Below are 13,875 nucleotides of genomic sequence, written 5' to 3' on the forward strand. Positions count from 1 at the left end.
AGAGCAAGAACTCTCATGGTAAACTACGGTTGGGCTGGCCCTGCATGAATTTGGATGCAGTCCAAAGAAGGGGTATGATGTTAGACAATCTCTGCAGATGAACTGGATCTGGAGAAGTGGCATAGGAAGAGCTCCAGAACCACTCAGAATAACACTGAACCTCATGTGCCAGGCCATTCCTTGCCTTTGGGGTCCTCTCATCCACATGTGGCGAGGATCCCTTCACCTCATCAACTTACCAACTATATTCCACTGTGGCTTTCCTGGGTAGGGGGAAATGGCTGACAAGCAAAGCTAAAAACGACAAAATACCTTTAGTTGTACATCAATCTACTTGATTAATACCAATAACTCTTAGGGCACCTGGGTGGCTCGGTCAGTTAAGCGTCCGACGTCGGCTCAGGTCATGATCTTGTGCTTTACGAGTTCGAGTCCCACGTCGGTTCTGTACCAACAGCTCAGAGCCTGAAGCCTGCTTCAGATTTGGTGTCTCCCTCTCTCTCTCTGTACCCCCCCTGCTTGCACTCAGTCTGTCTCTCTCTCAAAAATAAATAAAAACATTAAAAAATATATATATAAAGAAAAAAATACCAATAACTTTCAAATCAGTGCTTACTATGTATAAAATATGCCTATGACCAAGATGGAGAAACAGGGACCAGATTTACCCTCCCCCTTGAAACAACCAAAAAAACCCACCAAAAACAAAAATAAAGCCCCCACAAGCAAACCACATGAAAGGCTGGTTTTTAAGATGATGGATTCTGACAACAAAAGAGAGTGATCCCTGAGATATGAAACAAACTTAGCAAATCCTATCAGTAGCCCTGCTTACCACCTTGAGATTATCCAGGCCATAGTAGGAAGAGGGGGAGAAATAAAGTGGAGCCCAGGAGACCTCCTGAGTTGAGGAGACAGAGCTGAGAGTGTGAAGGGACAAAAGTGGCTAGAATTCATAGGACAGAGTATCAGAGAGGAGAGAGCAGCACAGAGAACTCCAAGGATGTACAGAGGGTCACTCTAGAGTGTCAGGTAGAGGGATGACGGACACATCCATGTGGGGAAACTGTCAAAGGCCAAGGAAAGAACCATCCAGAAAGATTAGAGGAAACAGTGCCTGGTGCTCACATGTGGCTGGTTAATTAGCCCTAGACTGAGCACTGTTCCAGACCCATTTACCAAATCATAAAAGACCCAATAGGATCAAACAGTTTTCAAGTAGCTTAACCACACACCAGAACAAAATTTAAGAAGCTTTATAAATATCCAACATGGTAAAATTCACAATGTCTGGCATCTAACCAAAGATTAGCAGGTATGCCAAGAGGCAAGAAATCATAAACTGTAATGAAGAGACTAATGAATCAATCAAAGCTGACTCATAACTGACAGACATGATAGAATTAGGACATAAAATAGATATCAAATAGCTACTAAAAACATAAATATTTTTAATTAAAACCGTATTGTGGGGGCACCTAGGTGGCTCAGTCAGTTGAGCATCTGATTCTTGACTTCAGCTCAGGTCATGATCCCAGGATCATGGGATAGAGCCCTGTGTTGGGCTCGGTGCTGAGTGTGAAGCCTGCTTAAGATTCTCTTTCTCTCTCCCTCTGCCCCTCTCCCCTGCCCGTGCTCTCTCTCTCTCTCTGTCTCAAAAAATAAAAAATAAATTAAAAGAAGAAAGTAAATGTAAAATAAAAATATATGTTTAAAAAATGCATAAAACTGCCCTGTATGTTTTTTTTTTAATTTTTTTTAATGTTTATTTTTGAGAGACAAAGAGACAGAGCATGAGTGGGGGAGGAGCGGAGAGAGAGGGAGACACAGAATCCAAAGCAGGGTCCCGGCTCTGAGCTATCAGCACAGAGCCCGACACAGGGCTCGAACCCACACTGTGAGATCATGACCTGAGCCAAAGTCGGACACTCAACCGACTGAGCCACCCAGGCGCCCCTGCCCTGCATATATTTTAAAAGTTAAACAGAGACATGCAATATATTTTTTCCAAAAGGCCCAAATCAAACATAGAGATACGAAACCTACAATGTGAGATGAAAAATGCACTGGATTGGAGTAACAACAAATTAGTCATTGTAAAAGGAAAGATCAGGAAGCTAAAAGGGCAGAAACTACCTTCCAAAAAAAAAAAAAAAAAAAGGGAAAAAGAAATTAAAAAAAAAAGAAAAGAACGTCACTGAGCTATGGAAGTATCAAGTGGCCTAATATATGGACAACAGAAGTCTCCAAAGGCAGGAAGTAACATAAAAAATATTTGAAGAAATAATGGATGAAAAACTTAATGAAAATGAAAACCCATAGATCCAAGAAATTCAACAAGGTCTAAACACAAGGAACAAAGAAAACTGCGCCGGCACATCATAATCTAACTGCTTAAAACCAGTGATAAAGAGAAATTTAAAAAAAATTTTTTTAACGTTTATTTATTTTTGGGACAGTGAGAGACAGAGCATGAACGGGGAGGGGCAGAGAGAGAGGGAGACACAGAATCGGAAGCAGGCTCCAGGCTCTGAGCCGTCAGCCCAGAGCCTGACGCGGGGCTCAAACTCACGGACCGTGAGATCGTGACCTGAGCCGGTCGGACGCTCAACCGACTGAGCCACCCAGGCGCCCCGAGAAATTTTTAAATCAAAGAAAAAAAGTACCACACAAGTAAAGGGTGCTTGGAATAAACACTGTAACTAACAAAACGTTCAGGATAACACTCCAGGGTTACAATCATTCAATTTCTCCACAAGAAAGAACAGCTAGGAAGAAAAAAGAAAAAGAGTAGCTAGAAGCACACCAAGCACCTCACCTTAAAGAAAGAATGAATAGCAGCTGTGGCTTCACTGCGAATCCTCAGTATGGAACCCAGAGCATTAGTCCTGCACCTGAGGTGGGGATACTGTCTCAGATACTCCAGAGGATGCCTCTCTTTATATTTAAGAGGAAAAGCCTGCCAATAAATGGAAAAAACAAATTGAAAGCTAAGACATATGTTCTATAAAATCAGTTTCCAGAATATTTGTTAAATAGTAATGCTTTGTAACAAAATTAAAAGCTTTCTTTCTCTATTTCTTAATATAAGTGAACATGGTCCAATTAACTACAAGTTAATTGAATGGTGAGGTAGGAATCAGAGATGTGGTTTTGAATCCAGCTCTACTACTTATTAGGCATGGAACCTTGGGCAAAATTAGTATTGCTGAGTCTAATCTGTTATTTATCAAATTTCTATCCATTAGCTTGTATTGGTCACCACTTACAAATAGAGAGATTAGGATATAATTATGCAAAAACAGTCCACTGTTTGGCACATAGGAGTTCAGAATATTGTAGATATTAAAGATTGTTTTCTACAGCTGTGTACACACAGCTGGCATTCAATTTTAAAATCACCCAAATGTCTTGAAAGCCCACAATCATTTATAATCAATTGGCACTGTTTTTCACTGTTTATCAACAAGTCTAAGAACATGAGGGAGGGTCAACAGCCTTCTGTCACTAGCAGAGTAGTGTATTTTTCAAAAATTTCAAATTATGACTCTATGTAGAAATATTCCACCCTGTGAACATTCATGTTACAAGATTTAGAAGATAAAAACAAACTGTTCTAAACTTGTTCTAAAGAACAAAACCAAAGTTTCAATAAAAAAGATAGCAGAGAAACTATTTTAAATAAAAAAGCCAAACTGGTAGCTTATTACATATAGTCTTATCTACTTCTTTTAGTGTACATGCTAATTTAATTCATAATAGAAATAAGCACCATACCTACTGAAGTCAAAATATGACCACATTAATAGGTGTCTGGGGACTGCCTAGGGACCAGAATTCCCTAATGTCTGAATACTTACAAAATGACACTGAAATTAAGGGGAAGAGAAGGTGAGTGACAACCACAGAAGCCAAGAGAGAACGGCTTAAAAAGAGTAACACACATGACGCATTTTAATAATCATACACCCCTCTAAAAAAAGCAAAAACAAAAATGGTTACCATCTCCATTCCTCTCTGAATTCCAAATTATTTTTCACAGTCTACTTTTCAGAAACCTTAAAACCTGATTCCTGATTTTACATGTCAATTAGTATTTATTAGTATTATTAGAATTTCTTGGAAAACTATTCAGAAGGACATTTTGCAAAAAGGTGCCCATTTTCTTATTTCCTTATATTTATTTTCCTCCAATTATCCAAAAAAAAAAATAAAAACGAATTAAAATGATGCAATTTCCCTATATTTCCTTGGGTTTTGTTCATCAAATACTTGGAAGACAAGTATAGCAAAACTACAGAGGAGTCAAATGGCTAGTACACAAATTCCAGCTGTGGCACTAGTCAGCAGTATCACCTTGGGCAAGCCATGTCTCCCGCCTGGGCCTCATTTTCTCCAATTTCAGAAGATGGATTGCCAACCTATAATTTTATTCTCTCTAACCTCTTTATCAGGTGATGAATAAAAGCTACTAACAAGGAGTCTTGCAAAAACAGAAAAAATTCTGTTGGGACAGTACTTATCATGCTTGGGCTGAGCAAACATGTCTTAATGTAGGATTTCTTATCTTTCTTCAGCCCAAGCATGGTAAGTACTGTCTGACAGAATTTTCTGTGATAAGTTCTGTACCCACACTATCCAATATGGTAGCCAGCAGCTGCATGTGAAATGTATCTAATGTCACTGAGGAACTGATTTTATTACTTGATTTAATATTAAATTAATACTAAACAACTGCAGGTGGCTAGTGGCTACTACATTGGGACAACACAGTTCTAGATCCTGTAAAAGTCATTTCTAGGCAGGGCTTTCCTTAGAACACGTTCTCCTCAGCATGTCTCTGTCACTGAAGTTAACTGGGCATGCTTCTAAATGTGGCAAGTTTCAATTATGAGAGGTGTCCAAAGAGATGTATAGATTAATACTTTGCTTTCAGTCATAAAATTCAGCCATTTACATACTGTTTGCTATGTTCTCTACATTCCTCAGGCTCCACAGCCTGTTTCAATTATCTGGGAAGTCACAACTGAAACATGTTCTAAGTGCCACCTTCCCAATAATCACACTTAAAACAGATTGCTGTTTTAAATTAAGCCTAAATAGTCTCCATAAAAGTATCACGAAGCATACCTTGGCATCACAATTTCCAACAATTTCTATTTTTTCTGCCTTCAGTTCCACATTCTGCTTTTTGGATGGACTTTTCACCAGCTGCCCTTGAACTTCCACAGAACTCCCAAAAGCCAGTTCTCTATAGTAACAAAAAACAGCATAAACAAGATATCATTATACAGAACGTTCATTTTAATACAAAACTTGCTATCAGAACATTACAGTATTTAATGATAGAGGTTTCACCCTTAAATGGGCAGCAAATAATTAAGAGAGACTGAAGCAAAGGATAAGTAGGGGATATAATTATGTGAAGATGTTAAAAAAAAGAAAGGTCTGGGAGCGCCTGGGTGGCTCAGTCAGTTAGTTCAGCATCTGACTCTTGATTTCAGCTTAGGTCATGTTCTCGCTTGTGGGATTGAGCCCAGCGTCGGGCTCCATGCTAATACCACAAAGCCTGCTTGGGATTATCTCTCTCTCCCTTTCTCTGTCCCTCCCCCACTTACACTGTCTTTCTCTCAAAATAAAAACACAAGCTTTAAAAAAATAAAAAAGAAAGGCCTGAGCTTGAAGGATCTTGATTCCAAGTATTTGGACTTAGCCTTAAAGCTTTGAAAAGCAGGTTTGTTTAGAAAGATCACTCTGGGGTGCCTAAGGGACTCAGTTGGTTGAGCATCCAACTTTGGCTCAGGTCATGATCTCATGGTTCGTGAGTTCAAGCCCCACATCAGGCGTGCTGCTGTCGGTGTAGAGTCCACTTCAGACCCTTTGTCTCCCTCTCTCTCTCAAAAATAAACATTAAAAAAAATATGTGAACATTGGATTAGGGAAAAGGGGAGCAAAGGAGATGAAAAAAAGATTCTTTTGTTAAAAAAATAAAAAACTCACCTACTGTCAAAGCTTGAATCAGCTACAACTTGAAGGCTTTCCAAAGATGATCCATCATTTATATGCAGGAATAACACTTCCTTCTGGGATCGGACTGAACGAATCCAACCCTAATGAAGAAAAATTTCTAAATGTGAGTTTAAAACATGTAAATATTTTACATTTTCATTACACATGCACACACAAGACTAAATGGAAAAAAAAAAGTCCTCAGTCCTGCCTTAACAAATCAATTGCTTTTAGCATATATAATTCAATAGGATTCTTATCTCAGGGAGATACAGCTTTGGCATTCCACCTTTTTGTTTTGTTAATATAAAACTCATCATTCTCAGGGGCACCTGGGTGGCTCAGTTGGTTGAGCGTTCAGGTTGGTTTTGGCTCAGGTCATATCACCACAGTTCGTGAGTTCAAGTCCCACATCAGGCTTCACACTCTCTCTCCCTGCCCTCCCCTGCTTATTCTGTCTCTCTCTCAAAATAAATAAATAAACTTAATTTAAAAAACAAAAAAACAAAAAAACCTCATCATTCTGAATACATGCCTAACGTTCCATTAGGCCGATGAGCCTAATTCATATAATCAATTTCCCCAATATTGACTATTCCAGGTATTCATTCCAGGTGATAATAATATGGCACATTATTTGGGCCCCTGTCTCCTTTTATATTAAACTCCCAGGAGGGAAATTATGTAGTTATAGAACAGAAACATCTTCATTGGATTTTTCCTTTTACAAAATATCACACAGACTTCTCAAAAAGCTTTTCACTGTGGCATATATTTAGTACATAAGCTTTCAAAGACACTGTGAATTTAAATGACAGGTGAGTACAAATGAGGTCTTCTAGTAGTAACACTAAAACCAGTAACACTAAAAACAGCTCTCACAGATCACATCCAACTTAAATTTAACTAGCACAGAAGAGACAATATTCTTCTAGCAGACACTGAAAAACTGTGAACAACTGATTGTGTTTGATTATCAGACATGCTTGGGAAAAGCGAGAGGATTCTATTTAGAAAAACTGTATTGACCCTTACTTTGTGTTCCCACCACACCCTACGGACAACGCTATTAAAGCTCTCCCATTACTTATTCATATGTCTATCATATTGTGAAGGTTTAAGAACCATGCTTTAGTGGCTTTGAAGGCCATTGTCAGGGACACAGTAGATAGTTCGTTAATGGTGTTCAGTGAAAGGATATCTACCATGCACTAAAAATCTATGTGACAAATGTTTTACTACCTTCTTCATATACTATCTCATCTTTTTCTCACAACAGCTCTGTGGATTATCATTATAACCTGTCTCACAAGTGAAGAACCTCGGTTCAGAGAAGTCAAATAAGTTGTCAAAGGTCACACTGCTGGTAGACAGAGCCTGAATTTGGACCCAGGTCTACCAGAAAGCCCTTGGTCTTTTTCTAGGGCTACACTGAAAAAAAGTGTAAATTGCCTGTCTCCTATACAAGGCCTTTCACAACCGAGTGTGCCCTTTCTGGTTTCACCTCCCCACATTTCCCTGATGGCAGCGGCTCTTTGGTTATGTTTAATCAATAGTAATTCCTAAAGCACCACTGTCTTGCTTTTCACTTGTTAGTAAAAGTTAACATTTGTGGAGCAGTGTTTAATGTGCTTCTGCTCTAAGCTCTTTATAAATATTTTACACTTAATCCTTACAAGACCTTAATGAAGTGAATATTCTCATTTTAGAAATGAAGAACATATTAAGTAAGTTAGGACAACCTCTCTAAATAATTAAAATCACAGTTCCCAAGGAGTAGAGCTAGAATTCAAATACAGTTCTCAGTTCAAAGTTCATGTTATCAAGCTTTTCTGGAATGTGATCTCCACCCCATCCCCAGTTCCTCTCCCTGAGGAACATATCCTTCAGGACTCAAGTGAAATGTCACTTAACACAAGAAGTCTTCCTTGACCTCACATAGTGAAGGATGTCCCTGTTTTCTCAAAGTTCCTTATTCCACTAATACTTATCACGTTGCCCCAATTACTTGTCTTAGCCATTAGACCAAGGCTGTCCCACAAACATATAATGTGAGCCATATATGTAATTTTGCTTGTTTTAGTGGTCACACTAAAAGTAGACAGGTACACTTAATTTTAATATTCTAACCCATTCTGCCAACATTGTCAATGTGTAATCAATATATATATTGAGATATTTTGTATTCTTTTGTTCTCCAAAATTGGTGTGTATTTTAAATTTACAGTTACCCTTCAATGTGGACTAGCCACATTTTAAGAGCTCAGTGCCACAAACAACAGGTAGCTACTATCTTAGACCACACAGCACTAAAATGAAAGCCTCTGATCTAGGCAGTAGCTTTTGTTCTTTTTATCTTTGCATCCTTTCTTGACTACCACTTAGAAGGGATCATTAATGTATGTATGTCAAATTAATAGATGAATACAAGAAAAGGGCTTGATTTGGATCATGGAAAAAACATGAAACCCCCCAAAATGCAGAGGAGTCATACTGCTAAAAATCAAAGAATTCGAGGACAACAAAAATAACTGCAGCAGTGTTTCAGCAACTGAAAAGGGTCAAACCACCTTGCTTGGTCTACTCCCTTAAAGGAAAATCTTATCTGTAGAGCTGCTGCAAATACTAGCAAGAGAAATAATAGCAGCTAACATTGATTGACTGTGGGCCACTGTTCTAAATGTCATAATACCTGTCATCTCACTTAATCTTCACCATTCTATGAGGTTAAGGCTATTATTAGCTTCATTGCCATAAGAAGCAAACGGGTTTAGAGGAGAGAAGAGACCATAATTACTATTATAGAAGAGACCCATAATTAATGAGCCACTAAGTGCCACAGATTTGAACCTAGTCACCCTGACTCTAGAGTTGTTTCAAACCGCTACACTCTACTCTTTCTCCTATGTATTAAACATACATTATGTGCAAACCCTTTTTTCGGCCTCAGGGTGGTTAAGAGTTGAATAAAAGCCATTGTTTAGTTGAACATATATTTACTGTAAGACATGGGAATACCAAGACCGGTAAGACATGGTGTCCGCTCTCATGGAGCTAGCTCAAGGCAACCGCTATGTATGTAACTGTGGTTATTCGTTATGAGGGATAAAGGAAAAGAAGCTCGTACGTTTATTCTGCCGTATAACTAACAAGTTTACAGGTAATGCTCTGGTACCGTGAAAGCAAAGTTCCAGCACGTCACAGTCAATCCCAACAGTTCTGCGCAAACTAACGATAGGCAAGGAAAGGAGAAAAGTGTGAACGCACACGATGGCCAACATTTCCTCCTTTCTCTGTCTGTCGTTTTGTCTGACCTGACAAGGTAAGCCTAGACACGGAGGTGGCATGTAAGTTACTAAAAAGAAAAACCCATCCCCTTCCCATACACCAACCTGGACCTTAACGCGCTCCCCATTCGTGCTCCGGGCCCCGAGCGCGTCCCGAACGCTCAGTCTGGCGGAAGGTTTGTGTCTCGGGCAGGGGGCTGAGGTGCAGGAGCGCAGGGCTCGGAGCAGGCACCGGGCCCCGAACATCGCGCTGCTGCCGCAAGCTCTCCTCGGGACCAGCACGGATCCCGGCGGGTGAGCACTTTGCCTGTGGAACCCTCCCCTACTATCGACTGCTCCCCGATTCTGGACAGCAGCCCTGCACTCACGCGCTCCACACCTCCTACCCCTAACCCCGGCTGCTCCCTTCCCCTTCAGGGGCTCCAGCTGTGTCCCCACCACCTCCCCGCCGCTTCCCTCTCCGCAGACAGGGAGGAGCGGAGACAACACAGCCAGCTGACTAAGCCTAAAATACCACGCGCCGTAGCCAGCAGAGACACTTCAGGGACCCGCGTCTTTTCCAAACCCACAGACCACACCGCCTCCCCCAGCTGAAACACGCGCGGCCACCGCCCCTACGCCACAAGCCAACGTCAACGTCATCACGCTACAAGGAGACCAAGAAGGAGCGTGCGCACTGGTGACTCCAGTTTACGGAGGGGGCGGGCCGAAGGCAGGGGCTGGCTGAGCAGGGGAGGAGGCGGGGCCAGGAGCTAAAGCATTCTGGTTGTAAGTAGGTGTTGTTGCTGGAGCAACTGAGGAGCACAGCTGGGATGAGGTCTGAAAGGTCTTCATTTCTACAGCTTCCAGTTGATGCTGAAGGACACTGAGAGGCAAGGAGTGACTGATGCACAGGGAAAGCCTCCAGGAGACTTAGTTGTTGAGAGGATTAGCCTGAGGATATCGGCCATTCCTGAGTTCTGAGCACAAAGACGAGGCACAGACCCTTGCTTAAGTCACAGTTGTGTGGTATCAGACATCTAAACAGACAAGTGCATAAGAGTGATAGGATGCCAGAGATGGCTTACTGGAGAAGGTAACCCTCTGACGACTGAAGAGTAACTTGAAGGGACTCTGTTTATGCAATTCAGAGAAGGCACGACAGTGTGAAGATGTTGGGGAGAGGCTAGAGGGAATGTTGGCCATTGCCTGCCGGAATCTTCAAATCTCTTTTTTCCAACACAGTTATCTGCATTTGTTTGACCAGGAAACAATGACCCTTTTAAGTTTATCCCCCCACCACCAATTAAAAAAAATTCTGTAATTCAGTGACAATCATGAAAAGGTTTCTATCTAATTAAAAGAAAGAAGGGCTAATAACATAAAGTTGCTGCTATTTATTATGCCCATTTTATAGATATGGGAACTTGGGCACAGGAAAGTGAAATGACTTAGTCAAGGATATATATCCTATAAGTGTGAGATTTAAACTTAGAAACTCTGGCTCCATGCACTAAAGTATTATGCTATATACAATGTCTCAAGGTGGGAAATAAAATCATGGTCCCTTCCACCAAGAAGCTCATGGCCTGGACCTAGGAAATGGCAAACAAACAAATTATTGCAATATAAACCAATAAGTTCACATAAATATATGAGCCACGTGGAGTGGTAGTCTAGAGAAGGAAATAAGGTGAGTTTTTTGAGGAGAATCAGAATTTTGCAATGCTGGGATGTAAGAAAGAGTATTTCCTTCCAGAAGGTAGGCAGGAAAGGTTGCCAGGAGGGCAAACAGCCTGGAATAATTGTAAAACTGTTCTCAAGACAGACTGAAAAATATCTCCCACAAAAATACCATAGTTCTTGGACACTTCTTGAAACTTGCAAAAAGAATATTGAGGGACACTTGGCTGGCTCAGTTGGGAGAGGATGTGACTCTTGATCTTGGAGTCATGAGTTCGAGCCCCACATTTGGCAAAGAGATTGCTTAAATAAAAAAAAAAAATTTAAATATGGAAATGTCCAAATACCTTCAGAATTATGTAGCTTTGGGCCTTTAACAAAAAAATAAGCATGGCTTTGGTGTATTGGCTACAAAATCTGGGAAGAACTCAATCACAGCAATAACATGTTTTTCAGTTCAAATCTCCTCTTTGACTATGCCTACCTTGCCTAAGGGTTGAAAAGTAGTGGCCAACTGGCTCACTTCCTACCCAGGCTGTTTTTCTGTCTTGCCTTCTTTTTCCACCCCTTCTCCGTCAATTGTAAGAACTATGGTTTCTCAGGAAGTGAGGAACCTGACTTCCTTTACCCTCTTACTTACTGCCTGTATAAGCCAAAGGGTTAGTTAATTTCTAAGCAGGGACCAGTGCCTACTAGTATGATGAAGACAAGGGAAGCCAGTGGGTGTAACTGAAAATTAGCAGTAGTTAACTGAAAATGTATACAACTGAAAGTCAACTATAGCAATCATGTGTCTGGTGCTAAGTTCAAACCACTCCATGTATTTATCTTGTGTTATATCAAATCGTGTTTCCTTATTTTTATTTTCAGTGTTGGAATGACACTGCTGTTTTTTAGATTTGTCACCTTTCAGACAGTAGCCAGAATGATCTTTCCAAAATTAATATATTACTATGCTGGTAATAATAGTGCTATAAAATGCTTCCTATGTGCTAGGAAGTTTTCACATATGAACTCAATCCACACAATATCCTTCTGAAGTAGGGTTAGCATCATCATCCCATTTCCAAAGGAGAAACTGAAGCTTGGAGAGGTTTCGAACTTCTACCAAGTTACACTGGCAGTCTGGCACCAGAGTCCATTCTCTTCCCCACTTGTTACTCCAGTGATTAAACCGCTCTTCAGTGGCTGCCCCTACGACATAAAGAGGACTTGTCTTCTTTAGCATGCCTACCGGGCTCTCTATGATTCTGGGAGTTCCCTGAGGTGCCCTGGAGTGAGGAACAGAAGTGAAATGTCCTTATTGTTACCTTTTGATAATACGGGTCTGGGCAATGAACACTGTCAGCAATACTTGTCAGCTTTAGAGAACGTTTTAATCAGGCTCAGCATGACAGGTTTTAGCTTAACTTGCAAAGCTTCAGGACTTCTAAAAAGCAGGCATCACTCTGATACCCAATGTGGTCATAAAATACAACTGCGTATTCAGGGTTTTCATTATGCTTGAATCCACTCATGAAACTTGCAACACCCAAAATTTGATTTCAAGGTCATGACCTCAAAACATAGAGGAACATACTATTTGATGCAGAAATTATGGAGACATTAGGTATAGACAAGGATTGGATGAATATTGTAAAGGATCCTGGGTTTCTCTGAAGAAGCTAACAAGGGTGAATACGGTTTAACTTGAAAAATGGAAAGGCACAGGCACAAAGGAGAATAAGAAGACGCATTTGTAGTTTGGAACCTTCGGGAAAGCAGCTCATAATTATAAAGAGAAGCTGACAAGCAAGTGGTCAACGAAAGGAAAAGACACAATAGTAACCAAGTGTTGAGGGAGCGAGCAAGGTGGTTTCCCTAGAGAGAGAAAGGTGGTTTTCCTAGCGGTTTTCCAGGATCTGCACTTTCCTAGAGGAAGTGACATCTAAGTTGAGCCAAAGGATGAATAACAGCCAGGAAGAGGGGAATTGTATGTGATGAAGAGAGTTGACATCGTTCTAGATAATGATCTGGGTAGATCACATATGTAAACATTCCTTGAGCTATAAACTTAAGATTTGTGCATTTTACTTACATATACCTCAATAAAATAGAAATTAAATATTAAAATAGGAGAATCAGTGGTGCCTGGGTGGTTCAGTTGGCTTAGCGTCTGACTCTTGATCCTGGCTCAGGTCACGATCTCACAGTTCATGAATTTGAGCCCTGTGTCAGGCTCCAAGTGTGGAGCCTGCTTGGGATTCTTTTTCTCTCTCTCTCTCTCTCTCTCTCTCCCTCTCTCAAAATAAATAAATAACCTTTAAAAAATAGGGGAATCAAGTCTGCTGATAGGAGGAAAGCATCTTCTTTCCCTGGCTAGTGCAAGAGCCTTTTTTTAAAAAAACATGTGAACTATTTCCTGCATATGGAAGAGTTTAGAAAATAATGTAATAAAACCTGGTAGCTACCACCTAAGTTTGTCATATCAAATCTTAATATTTTGTCCTATCTCCTTGAGATCTTTCTCTTTCCAGGAAATGGATCTCCTTTGTACTCCTCTGCAATCCTATTTCCCACTTTTCCTCCTGGATAGAGGTAACCACTATCCAGAATTCTGTGTTTATCATTTCCTTCCATGTTTTTATATTTTAATTAGACACATAAATACAAATAATTATATATATAATACACACATTTAGGTACATATACATATATGTATATATACATTATGCATTTATAGTCTTTTGTATTGTTTTACAGATTTTTAAACTTTAAATTAATGGTATCTTGGTCTATAAATTATTCTGCAACTCAAATTTACTTTTTGAGATATAACCACGTAGCTCCAGCTCATTCTTTTTAATATTCTGTTATATGAATATGACACAATTAATTCATTCTCATTCTGATAGTTATTTGGGCTGCTTTCAATGTT

General features: G+C 40.1%; 1 protein-coding gene and 1 long non-coding RNA gene across 7 annotated transcripts in view; one reads left to right on the top strand and one right to left on the bottom strand.

The window, feature by feature from the left end:
• The window catches only part of NARS2 (asparaginyl-tRNA synthetase 2, mitochondrial), a 132,839-nt gene extending 123,274 nt beyond the window's left edge, over positions 1-9,565 (bottom strand). For 3 of the 4 annotated variants that reach the window (XM_040489484.1, XM_040489483.1, XM_040489486.1), the window contains exons 1-4: positions 9,402-9,565; positions 6,001-6,110; positions 5,131-5,251; positions 2,819-2,959 (exon numbers count right to left, since the gene is read on the bottom strand). In XM_040489484.1, coding sequence (XP_040345418.1) covers positions 2,819-2,959; positions 5,131-5,251; positions 6,001-6,110; positions 9,402-9,542 — 513 coding nt within the window. In that variant the 5' untranslated portion in view covers positions 9,543-9,565. The remainder of the gene's footprint in view (positions 1-2,818; positions 2,960-5,130; positions 5,252-6,000; positions 6,111-9,401) is intronic. The other variant, XM_040489485.1, reaches the window with a different exon arrangement.
• LOC121039348 (uncharacterized) lies at positions 8,962-10,657 on the top strand. 3 transcript variants are annotated; one of them, XR_005794719.1, is made up of 4 exons: positions 8,964-9,331; positions 9,490-9,590; positions 9,763-9,975; positions 10,073-10,657. It is a non-coding gene; the product is annotated as an uncharacterized LOC121039348 (long non-coding RNA). The 3 variants fall into 3 exon arrangements; XR_005794721.1 differs by lacking the exon at positions 9,490-9,590 and having other exon boundaries at positions 8,962-9,331; XR_005794720.1 differs by lacking the exon at positions 8,964-9,331 and having other exon boundaries at positions 9,763-9,965.
• Positions 10,658-13,875: the final 3,218 nt, after the last annotated feature.

The sequence above is a fragment of the Herpailurus yagouaroundi genome, unplaced genomic scaffold, assembly GCF_014898765.1.
Source record: "Herpailurus yagouaroundi ecotype Mexico unplaced genomic scaffold, PumYag 180, whole genome shotgun sequence".
NCBI lineage: Eukaryota > Metazoa > Chordata > Mammalia > Carnivora > Felidae > Herpailurus > Herpailurus yagouaroundi.